Raw genomic sequence first — 21666 nt, forward strand, 5'->3', positions numbered from 1 at the left:
ACAGCTCATTTACTTTATATTGTTAATCACAGTTGAATTTTAATTCCGCTCAAAATTTATACTAGGTATTCTGCTGAGTTACAGCCTTTGGCATGGGACAAACCAGATGGCAAAGTCATCGATTCCCTTGTAGCTGCCCCATTACAAGGCAGATTGCATGGAAAGCGAGCCCTTGTTACTGGATATGGGCAAGCTGATGGACAATAACCATCAGTCAGAGATCTAATAACAATGTTTCCAGATTTAGACTAGAGGTTAAATTCTTCACATCTAAAAAAAAAAAAATCTGTTTATCTTTACTATTTAACATCAGGGCATTCTAAAAACTGTAAAAGCACTCAGTTTCTCTATCACTACTTTTAAAAACTCATTTATTCTTAAGTCTTGCTATTCAGGAATTATAAATAGTGATTAAGTGTCACAAATAATAAACTTTAAGGAGGAACACTGATTTTGTTCTACTCACATCTCATTAAAATTAATTATATTGATTATCTGAGCCAACATCTATTCAATTCACATGCAAGTATGACCCTGTCATCAATATAAAAGAAAAATCATCTAATATATACATATAGTTTATATATTATACATGATACATGTGTACCAAATGCATTTACAAACTTGGACCAGATCTTAGAATATAAGCTACAAGAAGTAATGACCCAGTTCTGGATCCTGACTGAGCTCCTCAGTAAGGGTTAGGAGTCTCAAAGTCAATTCCGTTGTACTGTATTTAACTGAAGTGTTTGGCTTCTATCAGGACCCAGTAGATCTTTGTCTTACTGAAATAGGGGCACTGATCTAAATCACAAAGGAAGGATTGATTACTCTAATATTGGTGCAAGACATTAAAATGTTTCTGGATATATCACTGACATTAACCTCCTGTCTAACTTTGGACACTTCAGGGCTTTAGTTTCCTCAAATATCAAATAAGGTGTTATTTCTTGAACATTAAAGTTGTCAGAAGCAACTAAAAGGATTGTTAAAACAGGTTTCTGGGCTCCACCCTCAGAATTTCTGATTCAGGTGGAGAATTTACATTTCGAGGTTCTGAGTGCTATGGATACCATCAAGAGACCACACTGTGAAAACAGAACAAAGGTAAAGGAGGATGATAGAGTGTTACTGAATCCCCAATACCGTTACAGTTTTAGGAGCAGGTAGTCAGTATCAATCATTCACAATAAACTGTGACCATCTTCTTAAGCAAAGTTTTCTTTGAATTAGAAGTAAGATGAATGCTCTCTTTCTCTCTCTCTTTTCTTTTTCTTTAGAATTCCACAGAGATTGCTGACAATGTAGGTATTAGATAGTACTTACGTCATGGCTTGATAAATGGATTCAATCCCATAGCGCATGGCAAATTCATCAACTATTTCTTGGGATGCATCATCAAAAAAAACCTTCCAGGCTTCCTCCCCTTTGACCTCTGGGATTTTCACTCCACCATTAGATTTCACTTCAGTTAAGTAATGGAACAGATTCTAAAAGCAAGTGGTTTTCAATTGTTCAGTGACGCCTCAGAATAAGCTGGAAATATTTAACTATAACTTTCAGTAAAATACACTTGCAATGTCATCTCTTCTAATGTTTTATCAGCATCTAAAAGTAGAGAAATAGCTTAGATTTTTATTCTAACTCACTTCACTTATTATTCAAAAGATGCCTTTACTTCTGGTTAGAACTATACAGAATAAATTATTCACATGTTTTGTACATACCCAAATACTTTCATTAGAAAATAAAAATGTTTGTATGTAAATATAGCTGCATGATAGGATATGTTTTACATTAATGGACTCTGAATCAATTATAGTGCCCTGGAAGAATGTGATTTTGGCTACATTATTACAGAATGTAGTTACATAATGATAACCAATGGGGCAATGAAATGAAGTTGAAAATGAATGCTTGAAAACTTAATAATGGAAAAAATATCACTATCCCCGGATTCTTTTTGCTAATAACAATTTGGGAACTGCTGTATGGATGCAGTGTGAATCAACTGAAGAAACTTCTCTTAGATTTCAGTTCTTTCTGGTCCTTGAACCACCAGAAAAGATTCTAAAAAGTTAAGCATAATGCTGTTTCTCTAAACCCAAATGTTCTCTGCCTATAACGTAAGTCCAGACTCCTCCCATCATGCTAGTTCAAGGGATTTCTTTTTATTGGTCTGAAAAGTAAATGACTCTTCTTGAAGGAAAGAGATCACTAATGGATTGTAGTAAAGAAGTTTAGGCCCTATGGCTGATTACTACATAATAGGTAAATGACTTAAAGGCAGTTTCTCATTTTTACTTTAGTAAAATTGGGTGCAAATTGCTTATATGTATTGACTAAATAAAGGTCTAAATTTTCATAGATATATTTAGGAAATATAATGTACAAAAAAATCAAAGCAGTTTTTCAATTTCAAACTTTTTTTTTTGTCACTGGAAGAGTACTTGATCGTTTTGAATGTGTGAAATGATACATTCCTCAGTTTTACCTAACCTTTTTTGTTATATAGGACAAGTATCATTTGCATCTAAGAAAGTCTTCAGTGTCACCACAATCTACTCCAATGCAAAGCATCCAATAGAAGCCCCAAATTACTGGTCTATTTATTTTTTCAGAGGCACATAAGAAACTCATGAGTAGGCCCTTTAAAAATATCGTTCTCATAAGCTTGTTCTGAACCCTTGTTAGAAGAAAAGTTCTTTGGGGTCAATACTTGGGATTTATAACACCTCACATCACCTGTTATAGTACAGAGTCATAACTCTAGGAACTCTACAAATTTAATTCCATGGTTTCTTTTTAAATATAATACTATTTTATGTTTCATTATCAAAACTCTTTTCTTTTCTAGGTTTTATTCTTAATAAAATAGAACTTACTTACCTCATGTAAACATGTATATTGTATATGGTATGGAGCAACCTTCTCCTCTCCTTTAATTTCCACATTGATTTTCAATCGAATGGCTCCAGATACAGCTGACTTATCTGTCCGTTTCTCTGATAAATCAAAAAATATACTATTTCTTATTCAAGTTTTCAAAAGCTTAAAAAAGGCTTATGTGGCTAAAATCTATTTTTATAAATTATATTTGATTAAATAGCCATGATTTCCCTAAATACAACTTAAAAGATTTGTTTATTGTATCATTGTGCTTGTTAAACTGCCTTATAGAAAAAGTTAATCAGAAGATACTACTCTTCTGATAGAAATTTTGTGTAATTTATCATTTTATACAATGAAATTAAATATAATATTTGGCGATCAAAAGCAAGATGGCTAAAGTATAGTATTATTTATTATTTTTTTTCCTTTTAGGCATACATTTCAGTAGAGTATATTTTGACATATTATACATACATGGAGTATAAATCATTCTAATTAGGATTCCATTCTTGTGGTTGTACATGATGTGGAGTTTCATTGGCTATGTATTAATATATGAACATAGGAAAGTTATATCTGAAAGTTATATATATATATATGTGTGTGTATATATATATATATATATATATATATATATATATATATATATATATATGTATATTCTACATTCTACTCTTTCCTGTTCCTATCACCCCTTCCCTTCATTTCCTTTTGTCTAATTCACTGATTGAATATTAGATAGGAAATTATTTTACTTAAAAGATCTCAGTTTCTTATCTTTCTTTCTGTGTTTGAAAAGATAAAGTTTTGGTTAAAAACAACAAAAATCAGTTATGAATTTCCACTATCAGTGATTCATAGGACCTATAGTCTGTCTATAGCCTTTGTTTATTTATAATATAATATTGGGTTAATTACTTATTTGAATAGGATCAATATATAATGAATTGTTAAATAGTGTATGTATATGAGCACTTATAAGTGGTAGCTTTGAAAAAAAAAGTCTTAGTCACAAAATTTCTAATGTGTGAATTTAGGTGGGTACCGAAGTATGATACCCATTTCATAAATAAAATATGAAAAGGAATGTCTACTCATTTCATAAACCAATTATGAAAAGGCATGCCAACCCATTTCACAGTGAGAAATAAGATCTAAGTAAGGTGGCACCAAGTCAGTGGTGAAGACTTCTTTAATTGGCCCTCTTTTTTTAGCCATGTAATATAGAATTAAATCATGAGAGCTACTCTGTCCTGTAGAATGCCTCCTGATTTCTCATCCTTACTATTTAAGAGTCCTTGTGTTTTGAAGATCCTTCTTAGTATGAGGATCATGAGAGTTTTTCCTACTTGCTGAGAAATGGTTGATTCTCAATGAATACTAAAGTTCTCTGCTGGTGTTTAGAAAAATGCAAGCCCTAGGATTTTCTTGCCACCCACCTCTTTCCAGAGCTCCAGGGGAGATAACTGGGTCTTTAATTTTTAACTATCATTATCCCAACAGACCCATGGGAAGCCCTTGGGCACCCAGGGCTTTTGGCCAAGTCTTACTTTGTGTGGTGAAATGAATTCTAAGTCATGAGGAAGGAAGAAAGGTGTACAAAGAATGAAAGGATGGAACATACTGAGAGATTTTACAAAATGCTCAGAAAGATAAAACCTGTTTTTCTCTCTTTCTGAGGTTAAACATCAACAATAAGGGAAAAAAAAGAACTTACTGAGGGTGACTGGGCAGAGGAGAATGTATTGAGTGATATAATCCTCACATAGACTAAAGAATAATTTGAGCATGAAAACTGGACATTTGATTTCAGTAACGGCACATTCATTGTCCTTAGCAAATTGAACATATTCTCATGTTTTGTCAAAAGAACAAACTAGGGACTTTTAGTCTGATTATCACTTTACTGCCTCAACTCAAGGACATGCTAGGGGGGAAAAAAGTCCATGCACATGTAAACCTCTTAAAATAAAATATAAATTATGAATATTGTACCCAATTAATGGCCTAAAATTTACCCTTACTTAACATCTGTTTTCATACATAAAGTTATTTAATAATTTAAACAAGATGTAGGAGGATGTCACGATAATGTAGATTTAAAATTTTACCCCAATGATGTAGACGTACCAATTTCTTTAAGGAGGATTTTGAAAATATTTTTGGTAATGGGTTCTCAGTATAGCTTGAATCATTTGTGTCCAGATAAGTTCAGTCTCTTTAAATTATTATGTAGAGTTTTTTTTTAATTCTGTGACATTCTTCTTTTAGTTTGTCAACTATTATGTTGCTCAGAGTTAGCAGGCTTTAAAAAAAAGCTAAAAAGCACATTTTAATTTGCTAAAGTATATTTATTTCTTGGGTGGTAACTTTTTTGTAACCCTGGAGCTGTGTCAACTCTCCATTGACCCATGACCATCCAGCCTTCAAAAAGTGAAAAATCAGAGGATTTCAGTAAGAGATCTTTGTATCATGTCTTTTGTAGAAACTGGGGTAACCAATGTATTTTTACTACTATTAAAACATCGATGGAGATTATAGGGTATTATTCAAGTCTAGTTAAAGTCATATTAAAACTTGTATTTATTGATATAATAAATTTAATTTAAAAATCATAAAATGAACATTCTCTCAATATCTTCATCCTCACTCAGAGTCATTGCTGAATCCACATGCATAATGGTTTTATCAACTAAAATGTGCTTTTACGTTATGATTTGAGAGAAATCCAAGATGTATTTTTATTGCCAAAATTCCATTAATAGACCAGAAGGAAATCAATCAAACAGCACTAAGTCAGAACTTGATTATTTTTCCCCAAACATTGGGCAAAAGTTTTTGAAGCCATATGTTATGAATTAAAAATGAAGAATTTTCTCTGAAGACATTCAGTTAGTTCCTTGAGTTTTCTCTTTTCATCTCCCATTTACAACTCTCTTTCAGTAATACTAAATTTGAACATTTACTTTTAATTGCCAATGAAACTACTCCACCTAAAAGTCCAACAGAATGATCTTTAGACATTGGTTATTTGTACCTATGTGTGAAAATATCAGATGACATTCTGGAATATTTTAAAAAATTGTTTTCAAGTAGATGTAAAGATAATCACCTAAGTTATACCAGACATCCATTTCTCCACTCAGTGTTCTTACTTCTACAATTGTTTGTCCCAGAAAATCATCTGACTCCTTTTTGAAATGTTGCTTGACTCTGGATTTAATGTCATCATCTTCATCCCACACTCTGACTTTGATTCGATCTGTGGAGTTATGGCACTCACTGAAAATAAATGTATATAAGTTAGTAACCATTGAAAACAGTTCTAAGGGGCATCTGATGTTAGCACCTAATTGTAAATTTATCTAATCCAGAAAGACATAAAATATCACATGATAAATGACATTTCTCACTGACCTATTCCAACCAGAAGTTGTAGGTATCCAATGGAGGTATAGTGAAGAAAAGTTTGATTAATTAAGTCATGTTATAAAAAAAATCCTGTCTCATATTGCCCTATTTATTTTAACTGAAACAGATACAGTCAAATGTAGGACAGAGAACTTTGCTTGGTATATTTTCAATTATGCCATATTTCCTATTTGCAACAGTTTTCTTGGACAGCATAGTCATGCTCAGAAAATTCTCCATCAAAAAATATTAACCAGATTTTATTTATGGGCTTTGATAAAGTGGACTTCACAGAATATAAAATGATGATATAGTATGTGCAGATGTTTGATGAAATAAAAATCCCAGTATGTACACAGGTAAGGATAAGTAGAATTAGAGTAATAACATATTTTTGATTTTAGGAATGAATCAAGAAAAAATAAGAAGGAACTGTACATTCTAGTCCAAACCTCATTTTTCAGGTTTCTTCCACCTTCATTTGTTGAAGCAAATTACTTTGTTTTGTTTATACATATTGTGGTCTTTCCTGACCCTGTGATTTTTATATATATTCTTCCCTATGCTTCTCTACTTGATAACTAATACTTCTTTAAGAATCAGCTAGTCACATGCTCTCTTCTCACTGTTTTTTGAACCAGTTAGTCATGTTCAGTTGTGTACACATGCATCCCATATAGAATAGGAGTCTTTAGCTTGGAGTTTATGGATGGTCCTGGGCATTCCTAAACTTGGATTAAAAAAAAAGCAAACAAACCCATCTTATTTTTTTTTCAACTTGAAGAAAGGCAACAAATCATTGCAGTATTTTGTTATCATAATAATTTACATATAGCATTATACGTTAGGAGACTATATATATATGTATATATATACATATATATATAATTTCAATATAATTGATTTTGTTTTCAAATCTTTCTTTTATTTTATGCATTAAAAAGCACAATTTTGTAAAGAAATCCACAGCATTCACTAAACTGCAAAATGGGTTCAAGGAACAAAAATTATTTAAAATCTCCTTACAGTAAAATAACTCTCCTATTAAACTTTAAAGCAAGATTATGAAGACACGTAAGAATTAAATTTGGAATATAAATGCCTATGTAGTGATTTGTAGTCCCAATAGTCATTTCAATGATTTCTGAAAATTTTTTGATTGAAAAAAACTTTGAGGGCACTATTGGCATTCTCTGAGCTAAGCCAGAGATTTAGATACCCTGTCATATGCAGGTGAAACTTTGTGAATTAAAATGGCCCACTAGGCATTAATGAAGATATATTATCCATTAATAATTATCTCAGCTCAGGAACTAACTCTTTTTTACATAAAAATATCAAATGTTTGCATGTTTTACTAGACACTGAAATTTCTTGAAAAGTAAAAGAGGATTTTTTTCTTCTTTTTGTAGTTACTGTTCAGAACTTTACCAAAAAATCTTTGTGCTCCATTTTCAGCAATTATATTTTCAATCTCAAAACTACTCAAGTATTTGAATCAAAGAATATGTATCAGTCTGCTTTTAAAATGGTCTTATTTTTGCTAATTCTACCAATGGGTAAAAGTCTGTATCTAAAAGATCAACACCCATAAATCAATAACTTTCCTATACTCCAACAGTGATTCAGTTGAGGAAGCAATCAGGAAAATTATCCCATTCAAAATAACCTAAGAAAAACAATACTTGGTAATTAATCTAACCAAGGAGCTAAAATAACCTTACAGTGAAAATTATAGAACACTGAAAAAAGAAAATGAAGAGCACCTTAGAAGATAGAAAGACAGCCCATGTTTTTGGAGAGGCAGAATTAATGTTGTCAAAAATGGCCATACTACCAAAAGCAATATACAGATTTAATTCAATACCCATCAAAATGCCAATGGCATTCTTCACAGAATTAGAAAAAAATAATAATTCTTAATTCAGAAAAATAAGAAACACAGAATAGCCAAAATAATATTAAGCAAGAAAAGTGAAGCAGGAGGCATCACAATATCTGGACTGAAATTATACTACAGAGCTGTAGTAACAGAAATACCATGGTATTGGTATGAAAACAGACATGAAGACCAATGTAGTAGAATAGAAGACACAGAAACAAACCTAAAAGTCTATAGCAGTCTAATACTTGATAAAGGTGCCAAAAATATATCTTGAAGTAAAGACAGCCTTTGTAATAAATGGTGCTGAAAAAACCAGGATAGCTATTTGTAGAAAAATAAAATTAGACCCTATTCTTTCATCCTGCACAAAACTCAAATCAAAATGGATCAAAACTTAGCAGCTAGACTGGAAACCATACAATTGTTAGGAGAAAACATAGGGTCAACACTCCATCATATAGGTGCTGACACAGACTTTCTTAATAAGACCTCCAAAGTACAAGAAATAAAGCCACAATCAACGGTGGGATGCCATTAAACCAAAAAGCTTCTGCACAGGTAAGGAAACCATTAAGAACATGAAGAGAGAGACTATAGAATGGGAGAAAATCTTGGCCAGCTACTCTTCTGATAGGGGATTAATATCCAGAATATACAAAAAACTCAAAAACCTTAGCACTGAAAAAACAAATAACCCAGTAAATAAATGGGCAAAGGAACTAAACAGAAACTTCTCAATAGAAGAAATACAAAAGGACAGTAAATACATGAAAAAAAATGGTCAACATCTTTAGCAATCAGGGAAATGCAAATCAAAACTACACTGAAATTCTATTTCACTCCAGTCAGAATGGCAAAGATCAAGAATACAAGTAACAAGTTGGGTGCAGTGGCGCATGCCTGTAATCCCAGCAGCTTGGGAGGCTGAGGCAGGAGGATCACGATTTCAAAGGCAGCCTCAGCAAAAGCGAGGCACTACACAACTCAGTGAGACCTTGTCTCTAAATAAAATACAAAATAGGGCTGGGGATGTGGCTCAGTGATTGAGTGCCCCTGAGTTCAATCTCAGTTACCCCCCACCCCAAAATACAAATAACAATAAATACTAGAGAGGTTTTTGGGAAAAAGGAACACTTGTATATTATTGGTGGGACTGTAGACTAGTACTCTGGAAAGCAGTTTGTCAATTTCTCAAAACACAGGTATGAAACCGCCAAGCGACCCAGCTATCCCACTCCTAGGAATTTTCCCCAAATATCTAAAATCAGTTAGCCAATCCCCAAAACCCAAATGCCAAATGTTCTCTCTGATATAAGGAGGCTGATTCAAAGTTGGGTTGCGAGGGGGAGCATGGGAAGATGAACTCTAGATAGGGTAAGAAGTGGGAGGGGAAGGAAGGGGGCATGGGGGTAGAAAATAAGATGGAATGAAATGGACATCATTATCTTAAGTACATGTATGAAGACACAAATGGTGAATATACTTTATATACAACCAGAGATATGAAAAATTGTGCTCTATATGTGTAATATGAATTGTAATGCATTCTGCTGTTATATATACAAATTAGAATAAAAACATTAACAAGATTTGTTTTTTTTAAAAAAGAAGCCTATATCAGGATTGGGGTTGTGACTCAGTAATAGAGCACTCACCTAGCATGTGCAAGGCTCTGGGTTCCATCCTCAGCATCACATAAAAATAAATAAATAAAATAAAGGTATTGTATCCAACTACAACTAAAAAAAATAAATGTTAAAAAAAGTAAAGAAGCAGCCTGTATCAACCAGTCTATGTATCCTAGGGTAGTTGTCTCAGAGTCCTTACATATTAAAATACGTATAAAATACTTTTACTTCTCCTTTACATAAAAATTGGAACATTTTACTGATTTTTCAAATTACATATATGTGTGTATATAAATATGATAAATAATGTTACTTTGTTTTAGCATAAAATGGGTCATTATGAACTATTTTATATAAAATAATTCATTGGGTTAAACAGGGTTGAAAATTAGTAATTACTTTCTACTTGTTTTAACTACAACAAATCTCAGTTTCTTTTTCTATAAAATGGGGGTAATGATATGTATTTTATAAACTGACTATAGGAAGAAATTAAGATAAATATAATAGCATGGTGCTGTAAGCTCCACCCCAGAAGAAGTCTGCCTTGGTTCCTGATCTGATCACCATGGTCTGAATGAGTGTGCATCTTCTGGACTTAGAGCCTAAGACTTGAGACTTTTGATCTGATACTTGAGCTTAACATGCAAAAAGAATGTCTGTCATAAGCCTGTCATGATTAACTGTGTTTGCAGTGCTTAGAATTAATTTAGAATTGTTTTATGTGAATTGATTATGTCTATTGTAGTGCCTCCCATTAAGGATTGTCATTTTTGTGATTAAGAACCTATAGAGTGAAATTGTATTGAGTGATTTGAGTGAATAAAACATTGAAAAGGTCAGAAGCACATGGACATTCTTTATTTCTCCCCCTGAACTGCACCTTTTGCCCATCGCAACATGTATGTATTACTATTTGCTCATGTACATTTAACAATTATTTTTCTCATAAAAACTGGCCAGATCCTACATTCTTTGTTTCCCATAGAGCTATTCTGAGGACTATTTAAACAAAGTTTGCTGTCATGTTTTAGGCTTAACTGTCAAAAACCTGTATTTTCACCTCAACAGGGTAAAGACAATAGTGGGGCTGCTTGCTTCAAGTACTAGGAATTATATGAGGGTTTTGTGATTAAGACCAGAGATTTAGTTTAAGATGATGTGAAGAGTCACCACATAGCGACGACGCCTATCATCTCTGAGCATTCTGCTTCCTATTTGGTTACATATCCCCTCAAGCTTCTCTTTCTCAACATTAAAATTAGATAACGCACCTTCCTAGATTTCTTATAGAATCCACACATTTGCTTTGTAGTCCAACAAGAGGTGGACTCACATTGCTAAAGTGACACAATGGCTATATTCTAAGGACCTATTCTTTTTGAAACATTGGTATAGAAGCTTTGGCACTTTGATATAGAATTCCTTGTATTTAGTCCTGAAGGGCAAAAGTATTGAGGAATAGTGGTCATGGTATTTCTCCCAAAGAAACATCATGATATAACTGAACATTTTTCCTACATAGTAGCTTCAGCAATTGGCACTTTGACCTTTCTAACAATTCTTGATCTATGTAATTGTCTATGAAATAATCTTTTTGTGCATAAAGTAACCAGGGTAGACTGCTGTTTGCAGCTAAGAATAGTGACTATGATAATAATTTTTAAAGCATGAAAAAAGGTACAATTAAAACAACCTGAAATGTGAGGAGATAATTAGACAGATAGGAAAGATTTAATTACTACAGGTTGGAAAGACAATGCATTTTGATATGCCAGAGCAGAAGATCTGGTCAAGCTGTTGCTTGCTTTATCTATGATCTCTAACCACAGGCCAACTCAGCAGTTTCTTTAGTGAGAACAGTGGGAATAAAATACAGAATGTTGGCATGTGCTTGTTAAATCTTGCTACTTTCAAATACATACAGCAATAGAGATAAAAACTAGAGTCACAGTCTCTAAGCAGAGAAGCAAAGGAGCACAACTATACCAAAAAAGGTTCACTCTGCTGGCATCCTGCAATGTAAATTGACTGAGAATATGATAATTTGGAACCCTGCAGGGTTGAGCCTGTTTTTGTTTTTTTCTGTCCAAAAATATGCCTTTATAGGCAGAGGCTACCAAAATGCAAATAGAGAAAATTGTTGCCCCAGGACTTTTGTAGCACCTTCCTTTCCTAGGTCTCTAAATGACCAGAGGGCAGAGTTTGGTAGCAAAGATAGGATTAAAGGTGTCTTCACCCTGGCCTATTATTTTGCAGGGCCTGAGGCTACAACCATTAGGTTAAGGGAGAGGAATTTCAGAAGAGGTGCTAATAGCTTAGAGTTAAAATTTCCAGGTTTATGTGTCTATTCACTCATAAAAGTGTTTTAAAGCCCATTTCATGGAAGACTGGAAATTTTTCTGGGAAACATTATTGTCAAGTGTTTGGCTACAGCTGAACTTAAATTCCTGAGTTCCTGAACTCATAGCAATGGGAAGTGCGCTCCAAATAGACCTAGGGAGATTATATGCCTAGATTTACTGGGAAGGTCTCAATTTATGGGTATCATAGAAAATGTAATGTTTTCTGGTTACTTTCAGAGCCTTTTTAAATTTACTTTCACTTACACAATACCCACCTTGAATGTAGGCACTAACAAAATACATATGGAAAATCTACACAGGTGTAGATATAAGGATCTGGAGGAAAATCAATAAAAGAATTTCACCCAGAAAGAAGTACCAGGGCCTGCCAGATTAGTTATCCAAATAACCATTTCTGCTACTGGGATCAAGAAGTACTAAGTATACCTGTTCAAGAGTACTCTTTATTTACAGCAATAACTATCCTGTATTTTCCATTTTCCCTTTTACCGAATGAGAAATTGCCATTGTCCTATCTTCTTTCTCTACAATAACATATTGAGAATGTTAGAGGAGGATGATTTGTTTTAAATTCATAGGTCACAGGCTCAACAAAGAACCAAATCCAGAGTTTATGGGTAAAATACCTAGCAACCCTGGAGTTCAAGTTAGTTATAGCACACTAGATATACTTTTGAGATCACTTATCTTGGAAAGGTATTTATTTTACTTAAAGTAAACGGAGGAGTATAAAAGTTGTATATCAATACTGAGTGGTCAAAGAGGTGAAAGGTGGCAGACACTATGTGCCTGCTCATACAATAATCTTTTAAGATGCATCCCTTTTCTTTCCTAATTATACATAATTTCCCAATTGCTCTTGCAAAAAGGGATGAGCATTTGACAAAGATCTGCCAATGAAATATAAGCAAGAGTCTTGTGTTGAAGTCTGTTCTCTTTTCTTCTTTACTTGTGGGGGTCGGGGGCAAAGGGCAGTCAGTGTAGGCCATGAGTGATTGGGTCAGGAAGGGAGGGGCTGATTCAAGAGGAAATAAAAGGCTAATACCTCCACAGCACCTCCCTCTCCTCCAATCTGTTGCCAAGGTTACCTGCCTCCTGAGAATTGTTCCTCCCCACCAGGAGTAGTTAATGAATACCCCATGGGCTGCTCCTTTCTGCTAGTAACCCCTGGGTAGTTTTATTGCCCTTGGATCACTTCACCTTTTGGTCAGGCAGGCAAGATAAGGGGAAGAGGGAGGCATGAGAACAAAGGAAATCTAAAATCTATAAATGGGGCAGGACACCACCACTTCCTCTCCCTCAGCACCAACTTGGACACCCTCCTCTGTGGAGGAGTCTCTGTCTTTCTGTTTTATCCTTTAAATAAGACTTTTTTGCTCTTGCATCAGCATTTCTCCAGTATTCAGCATTCAATGCCAGGAGAAGGAGACTTGATCCTGATTCTCAACAACAGTATCACTACTCTAGAAACTGGTGTGAACAGCTTTCAGTAAAGTTGTGAAATCAGGAAGATGGGATAAACTTACATAAATACTGAACCACCAGAAAATATCAGAAATACTTACACTGGATATTATTCTTGAGTGAAATCAATGAATCTTTTTTTCGATTAAGTTACAATTGTTTTAATATGAAACTGAATAAAATTCTAATTGACTAAAGTCTGAAAAGCATAAAACCTAGTATATTATTTTTTTTATAATATCTGAAATGATTTAAAATAAATTTAAATTATGAACTGTTATAATTTCTTATTCTTTATGTGTTCTATGGAGTTCCTTAACTGTTTAAAATATGTTATACAAACCATGACTTTAATGAAAATACAAATGTTGCATTTCAGGGAAATGAAGCTTTTATAGTCAGCAGAATTTGATAGCAAGAGGTACATCACTGATATCAGAGAAAAAAATCTACCATATACACTAGAGATAGAAAACACCTTCTTACAAAATCTTCCTCTATTAGACTTTTTCCATCTGATGAATCAGCTAGCCATGACTTCTGGCTTACTTTACCAGTTTGAGAATTTGGCTCTTTAATCAATAAGAAAATAAAATATTTTACAGCACAATTGATTGATTAAAAATATGTATTGCTAGAGCCAAGTGATTTGCTTTCTAGTTTTCCTTTAATTAAAAATAATTATTGTCATCAACAGGTATTCATGAATCTAATCTTATATATTTTCATTATTAAAGAGAGGCCTAGTTCATATCAATGTTTATAGCAGCACAATTTATAATAGCTAAATTATGGAACCAACCTAGATGCCCTTCAGCAGTAGATGAATGAATACGAAAACTTTGGTATATATACACAATGGAACATTACTCAGCATTACAAGAGAATAAAATATGGCATTTGCACGTAAATGGATGAAGTTGGAGAATATAATGCTAAGTGAAAAAGCCAATCCCCAAAAACCAAAGGCTGAATGTTCTCTTTTATATGAGAATAATGACTCATAATGAGGACTGGGGAAGAGGGAGCATAGGAGGAATGGAGGAACTTGAGATAGGGCAAAGGGAGGGAGGGGAAAGGAGAGGGCAAGGGGGTAGGAATGATGGTGGAATGAGTTAGACATCATTATCCTAAGTACATGTGGTGTGAAAATACTTTGTGTATAATCAGAGTCTTGAAAAATTGTGCTCTGTATGTGTAATATGGAATGAATTGCATTCTGCCATCATGTATAACAAATTAGAATAAATAAAAAATATAGATATATTCAATATCTTAAAAATAACAAAAAAAAACAAAGAGTTGCCCCTATGGAATTAAGACATTTTATTTCTTCTCAAACTAAAAGAAAACACTTTTCCTTTCTGATTCGGGATTTGTGTGTGAGTGTGTATGTGTTTTGGTTTGGTTTTTAATTCACATGTGCCATATTTCTTTAAAGAGATAGTTGGTCAGTTTTCTTTTGTGAACCATCCACTTAACTAATTTTTAATAATTATTTATTCCAAGTTTTTAAATGATCTCACTGCAAATATTTTTAGATTTAGTTTCCTAAATGTAGCCCAAATATGTATCTGTTATTATTAAAGCAATTTTTTCCTTACTCATGCTCTTGTTGAATCCGTGATACAAAGAAAAGATCACCAACTCCAATTTTAAACCAGATTAAAGCAAGCTTACGTTGTGTACATGAGAGAGCTGGCCAGCAGCTCTCTCACCCAAAGCCCAGCTAGAGAACAGCCCAGCTTTCAGGGAAAGAAAGGTTTTTATAGCACAAAAAGTTACAAAAGGGGGTGTCTTGGGAAATTATAGCTAATAGGACTCTGGCAAACAAAGGCAGAGAGCAGGTTAATGATCTACATGGTTTAACATTTCAAAATAGAGAGTAAATCAAGATGCTAACATCAAAATTTATGAGGCACCACTGAGGGAAGGTTTATCTGGTCAAGGAGAGCTAGGCATGGGTGAGTTCAGAGCACAGGCAAGAATTCCAAACAAGTTTAAACATCAGATAGTCAGGCCAAACAGAAATCTTAGTATTTTATAGTAAAACAGAAATGAACTTTTCATAACTTTGTGACAAGATGATTCCCAATCTTAAAATGGAATTTGGCTGGGTTCGTTACTATCAGACTTTAACCCATTCTGAGATGGATTGTTCTTAGAAAGATGCCTATAGATAACACAAAGTCATAAAGCCTGATTGCCTAGTTTCCATTGACAAAAATAAGGCCCTGCTCAAGTAACCATTCCCAAAGCAATATCATTGGTGAAGTAGTGCAACAGCAATCAATTCTTCAAATGGAAAGTGGAGACTGCACTTACACTAGAGGTAGATATAATGTAGCAATTAAAGTGTCTCATATAGCAACTATATCAGAAAAAAATAGTAAAGTCACCATTTAAAATCATGCTCCCTAAGAATATGTAAAATTTCTAGTTACATATTTTGAGTGTATCAAATAAGATTCTGTAATATTTCAACTTGTATTGTATCAGGTTTTATTAAAAGACACATTGATGACTGAAATATTAAACGTATTTGAATATTTGTATCTATGTATATGCACTGGAATTAGCTCTATTAGTATATGCCAAAATGTAAGTGATAGAATTAGTAAAAATCTGTATTGTATTCTTTATAGTTTTCTGTAACAATAAGAAAATGATCCCTTAAAATATATTCTAGTAATTGTAAATAATCTCATTTCAGCTTAGGCTGGAGGGCAGGGCATTGATTCAGAAAACCATCAGCTAGAAACCTCCTCTAAAAGCCATTCTAAGGCAGCCTTTCAAACAGTAATTAAATTCTCTAGTTACAACTTAATTCCTTAAACTCTGACTCACTAAATGGAAATACAATGGGATGTTCAACTTTCACACTTCCTCTTAATGATTTATTATGAATTATGTAACCTGCTTCCCTTGCATTATTGGTGTCTCACTTGTTATTGAACCAGGATCCCTAACCCTGTTACCTCTGAATTCTATTACAGTAGATGGACACACTCAACGATGATGCAGAGAAAGTTTTCTCATTTGCATTTAACAAGGACATTTATATGACTGTTAGGATAAATTGTTTTCAACACTTCACTGTTGTTTATGTTGTGTCTAGTTTTAAGTTTGATAATTATTAAAATAAATATTAAAAATTAAATACTACAAAATAGTGATAATAAAAACAATGTTTAGTAATATAAAATAATTACTAAAATATTAAAACAATATCATAAAATTGTAATATGAAATATAAAATTACATAAATTTATAAAAATTAATATTTAAAGATCTCATTTGTTTAAGAAAATACCTTATTGCCCATTTTTCTGTGAAAAGTTAGTTCTTAAGCAGTGTAACAATGCCAGTTTCCCTGTCAAGACAAAGACCTATATGCATGTGGAAATGGTTGAATTTGAAAAATCTAAAATTATGGCAAAATAGATCATGTATAGTTTTGTTATTGCTGTTAATATCCTTCTCTTTTTGACTTTTTGACTTATGTTGTTCAATGTTAAGGAACTATGCAACAAAAAACTTGTACACAAATATTGAAACCAGAATTACACAGACAAAAATTGGAAACAGCTCAAATGTCCACTAACCAATGTCTAGATAAACAAATGGGGTCTGTTCATACAGTCAGCTATTACTCACAAAAAGAAATGAAGTCCTGGGCTGGGGCTGTGGCTCAGAGGTAGAGCACTTGCCTGGTATGTGTGGGGCACTGGGTTCGATCCTCAGCACCACATTAAAATAAAATAAAGATATTGTGTCCACTTACAACTAAAAAATAAATGTTTAATAAAAAAGGAAAGAAATGAAGTCCAGATATCTGCTACAGCACGAGGAACCTTGAATATACCAGGCTGAGTGAAAGAAGCCAATCACAAAAGACCATATGTTATATAGACATTAAAGGGAATGTCCAGGGTAAATAAATAGAGACAGAAATAGAGGTTTCCCAAGAGTGGAATTTTTGTTTAGTAGATAATGGGGGTTGACTGCTAATGGGTACAGAATTTCCTTTGGGTTTTAGGAAAATGTTCTAAAGTGATTGAATTGTGATGGCGGTGGTATAACTCTGAGTAAACTAAAAAAATTGTTGAGTTATGTAATTTATAGAGATGAATTATTGGAGATGTGAATTATATTTCAATAAAGTTATTAATAAAAAAGACAATAAAGGAAAGGGTATCAGAAAATAGGAGGATCAAATTGTTCTCTGAAGAAAATAGGACAGAGAGAGAGGGAGTGTGCATTTGTGTGTGTGTGTGCCTGCCCATGAGTGTGTGTGCACATAGTGAGGGTGTGGGGTGGTTTCTATTCACCACTGCTTTTGGTTCACCATATATTTTCTCAGCTCAGACTCTATATTAACCATGTTTCTTAAAATAAGGTTGTCTTTTCCTATTCTTCTATGTGGTGAACACTTACCTATCAAGACCCAGAAAAAATTTTCATTTCTGAGTCATGCCCAAAGTTCCCTGAGAGCTCTTGATTTTTTTTTTCATTTCCTAATATCTGTGGCCAATGTTATTTGAAATTTGTTTACTAAATAATTAAGAGAAATATCACAGGTAAGAGGAATCATGCCCTTCATTTTTGCTCCCTTTTAAATGTTACAAATATGCATGTTCCAACTAGGGGAATAAATATTGTAGTTGAAATAGGATTATTTGTTTGTAGTTGGAAATAAGGTCAATTTTGAATATATATTTGTCATTTAATAAACATTGTAATAAAGGGTTTATCATCCCAAATCTGAGTTTTCTTTTAATAGTAATATGTATTCTTTGCTTAAACTAGTTTATCTAAGAAATGAAGAATTATACACCATTGATCTCTAAAATTCCTGGCTGTAATGAGGGGCAAAAGATAATATAACTCTGACGGGTCCAGAACAGTGTATGCAGATATTGTTCTGTGGTTATCCTATTCTAGCTTTAATATTTCAACATCTGTGATTCATACTATAAGCTACACCATTTTGCATTTTACTTTTTTTTTCTGTCTATCATCCATCCATCTATCTTTGTACTGGGAATTGAACCCAGAGGTTCTTTTTCATTAAACTAAATCCCAAAACCTTTTTATTTTTTATTTTGAGACAGGGTTTCACAAGTTGCTTAGGGCCTCAATAAGTTGATGAGACTGGCCTGAAATTTGTAATTCCCTGCCTCAGCCTCTCATGTGACTGGAGTTACAGGGGTGTGCCTCTATAACTGGCTGCATTTTACTTTCAAAGTCAATATGTATCAGACATGATGGAATAATAAAACAAGCTTGAAAAAAAATACTTGTTAAAATGCTTGTAAAAATTCATTTGAGTTACTTACTAGCAATATGACCTTGGGCAAGTTACTCATTTATACAGAGCCTCTATGCCCAATCAATAAAATTAGAATATAAACAATTAACTTTAAAAGGAGTAAAGATAGTATATATAATATACTCACAACTGTATTAGGCACTTAGCAGACTTTTAATTATAACTAAATTGTAGCTAATTATATATTTTGAATGTCTAAATATCCTCTGCTTTTAACAGCAAAGAATGAGTTGACACAGGTATGTGAGGAAAATTTTAATTAGCCTAATTATCCAAACACAGGATATTGATTAAATAATTGATATAAACTAATAAAAATATTTTATGTAATTATTAATAATGCTTCCTATATTTTACAATATAGGAATTTTTACTAGAGATCATTAAAAGAAAGATATAATGCAGTAAGTACAGTAGTAACAATTCTAATTTTAAAATTTCACATACTATAATATATAGTCATATAGCACATAACAATGTTTTGGGCAACAATAATCCCATGTATGACAGTGGTTTTATAAATTGTATTGCCTAGAGATATTGTAGTGATATTAGTTTGCATAAGTCCATTCTATAGTATTCACACAATAACAACATCACCTATGGATGCATTTCTCAAAGGATATCCCTATTGTTAAGCAATGCATGATTGTATATTCATACATATTTGTGTATACATATGAATGCATTCATACATATGCACATATGGTGAGATATATGAGTGTGCCTATAGATATATGATGTTACACATTTAGTTACCTATATGATTAGAGAGATGGGAACATCAAGATTTCTTACAGTGGTTATCCTTATGGTGGTTATATAAAATGACATGAATATATTATGGAGAAGTAATTCAGAACACTAAGATTGAGAGTTCATTCCTCATTATCATAATGTCAAAAATGTGGAATCAATCCAAGTCCACCAAATGGGAAATAGATAAACAAAATGTGGTATAATCACACAATGGAATATTATTTATCAATAAAAAGAAATAACCTAGTGAGACATGCCATAAAATGGATAAAATTCAATATCATGGTGTTAAAGGAACAAAGCTAGATTTTTACTTTAGAATATGTGAATAGTATCCTATGTAAATTATACCACAATAATAGTGCTACATAAACAAGAACTCAATTCTGGTTCTATCATTTAGTAACTATTATATTGCTTAACATCTCCATGTATTAGTTTTGTCTTTCTACTTGATGATGACTATAACAATTGTGCCTTTGTCATGATACTTCCATAATAAGAAAATGAATTAATATGTGTATGTGTGTCACTTGGAATAGCACTCAGGAAAGTACAGACACTATATATATATTACTTGTAAGTATCTGTTGAACGCATTCTTTCAATCTCATATTTGACTGATGGAACTCTGTGTTTTTAGACTTTCTTCCATTGTTGCATTCTTTGAAGTATGTGAAATATGTGAAAGAAGTTAACTTCCAAGAAAGAAATATAGTTTTTAAGAAAATGTAATTTGTAAACTGGCCATAGTGGCACCTGCCTGTAATCCCAGCAACTCAAGAGGCTGAGGAAGGAGGATCACAAGTTCAAGGCAAGCCTGAACAATTTATCCAGGCCCTATCTCAAAATAAAATTTTAAAAAGACTGGGGATATAGTTTACTGGTTAGAATGCACGTTTAGCATGCATGAGGCTCTGATTTCAATCTCCAGTATTGTTTTTTTTAATTATATATTCAGTTTGTCTTAATTGATAATTTTTGTCTACTGTAACAGCTATTTTTTTAAAAAAAATAATTCATCCTTGTTAAAGTGGGAAATCAAGTGAGAAAAATACTATAAGCTTATTTGGAGAATATGGAAATTTTCACCATTTTTTGCAAACTCAGAATGCATTGTGGCCAGGAAGGTAAGAAATCTCATCAAGGGAATGAAAGCCCAAGCTTTCTACTTTGATGGACAATCATTCTAGATTTGTGCTCCTGATGAGCAGATTCAGAGTTTGAGATAAGTGCTGATTTCTAAATGGGAAAATTCTTATTACTGCTTGACCATTCACTGCATGTATATATAAAAATGGATTAAGACAACACTATTTGAGCAGTACCCAATTGCTCATTTCTATACCCCTCATTTCTTTACCCCATATTTGAGGGGTATATAAATGAGTGAATGCCTACCACTAAAGATGCCAGATGCACAGGACAAGTAAATATAGTTGAAAAAACACAATCTAAGCAGCTTAGTCACATAATTATTTCAGATCACTATAGTATTTTTATGGATCTGTATTAAGTGAAACACAATTAACACAGAAAGATGTATGTATCTTAGTGCTTCTTTGTGGCTACAAACATGAGGAATTGATGAAACAGACATTGCCTTTGCCTGATTATGTGACCCTGATTAAAGTACAAAAAAGTACACTTGTATAAATATATCAGAATATATTAATGTTAAGGTCTGTAAACAAGTCAAAATAACACCTGGTATTTTGCCAGGGAAATGTTAGAGTTCGTAAACAAGTCTGGATGGTGCCTGGCAAAATGCCAGAGGGAGTGGTTTGAGAAATAACAAAAGCAAGCCATTAAGTGTGGAGATTCCTTATTGGTTGACTGATGTATCTAGTTTATGCTAATTAGATAAGCTGTGCAAAATGTATAAATAGCTCTGTTGTCCTACAATAAACGGCTCCCTCTTCTGCTGTA

General features: G+C 33.0%; 1 protein-coding gene across 1 annotated transcript in view; it reads right to left on the reverse strand.

Moving 5' to 3' along the window:
* Positions 1-21666, reverse strand: part of Unc13c (unc-13 homolog C) — a 576758-nt gene that overhangs the window by 297246 nt on the left and 257846 nt on the right. Inside the window, exons 10-12 of the mRNA XM_078049590.1 lie at positions 6005-6174; positions 2890-3005; positions 1327-1490 (exon numbers count right to left, since the gene is read on the reverse strand). Coding sequence (XP_077905716.1) covers positions 1327-1490; positions 2890-3005; positions 6005-6174 — 450 coding nt within the window. The remainder of the gene's footprint in view (positions 1-1326; positions 1491-2889; positions 3006-6004; positions 6175-21666) is intronic.

Source organism: Ictidomys tridecemlineatus, chromosome 5 (genome assembly GCF_052094955.1).
Source record: "Ictidomys tridecemlineatus isolate mIctTri1 chromosome 5, mIctTri1.hap1, whole genome shotgun sequence".
In the NCBI taxonomy this organism is placed as follows: domain Eukaryota; kingdom Metazoa; phylum Chordata; class Mammalia; order Rodentia; family Sciuridae; genus Ictidomys; species Ictidomys tridecemlineatus.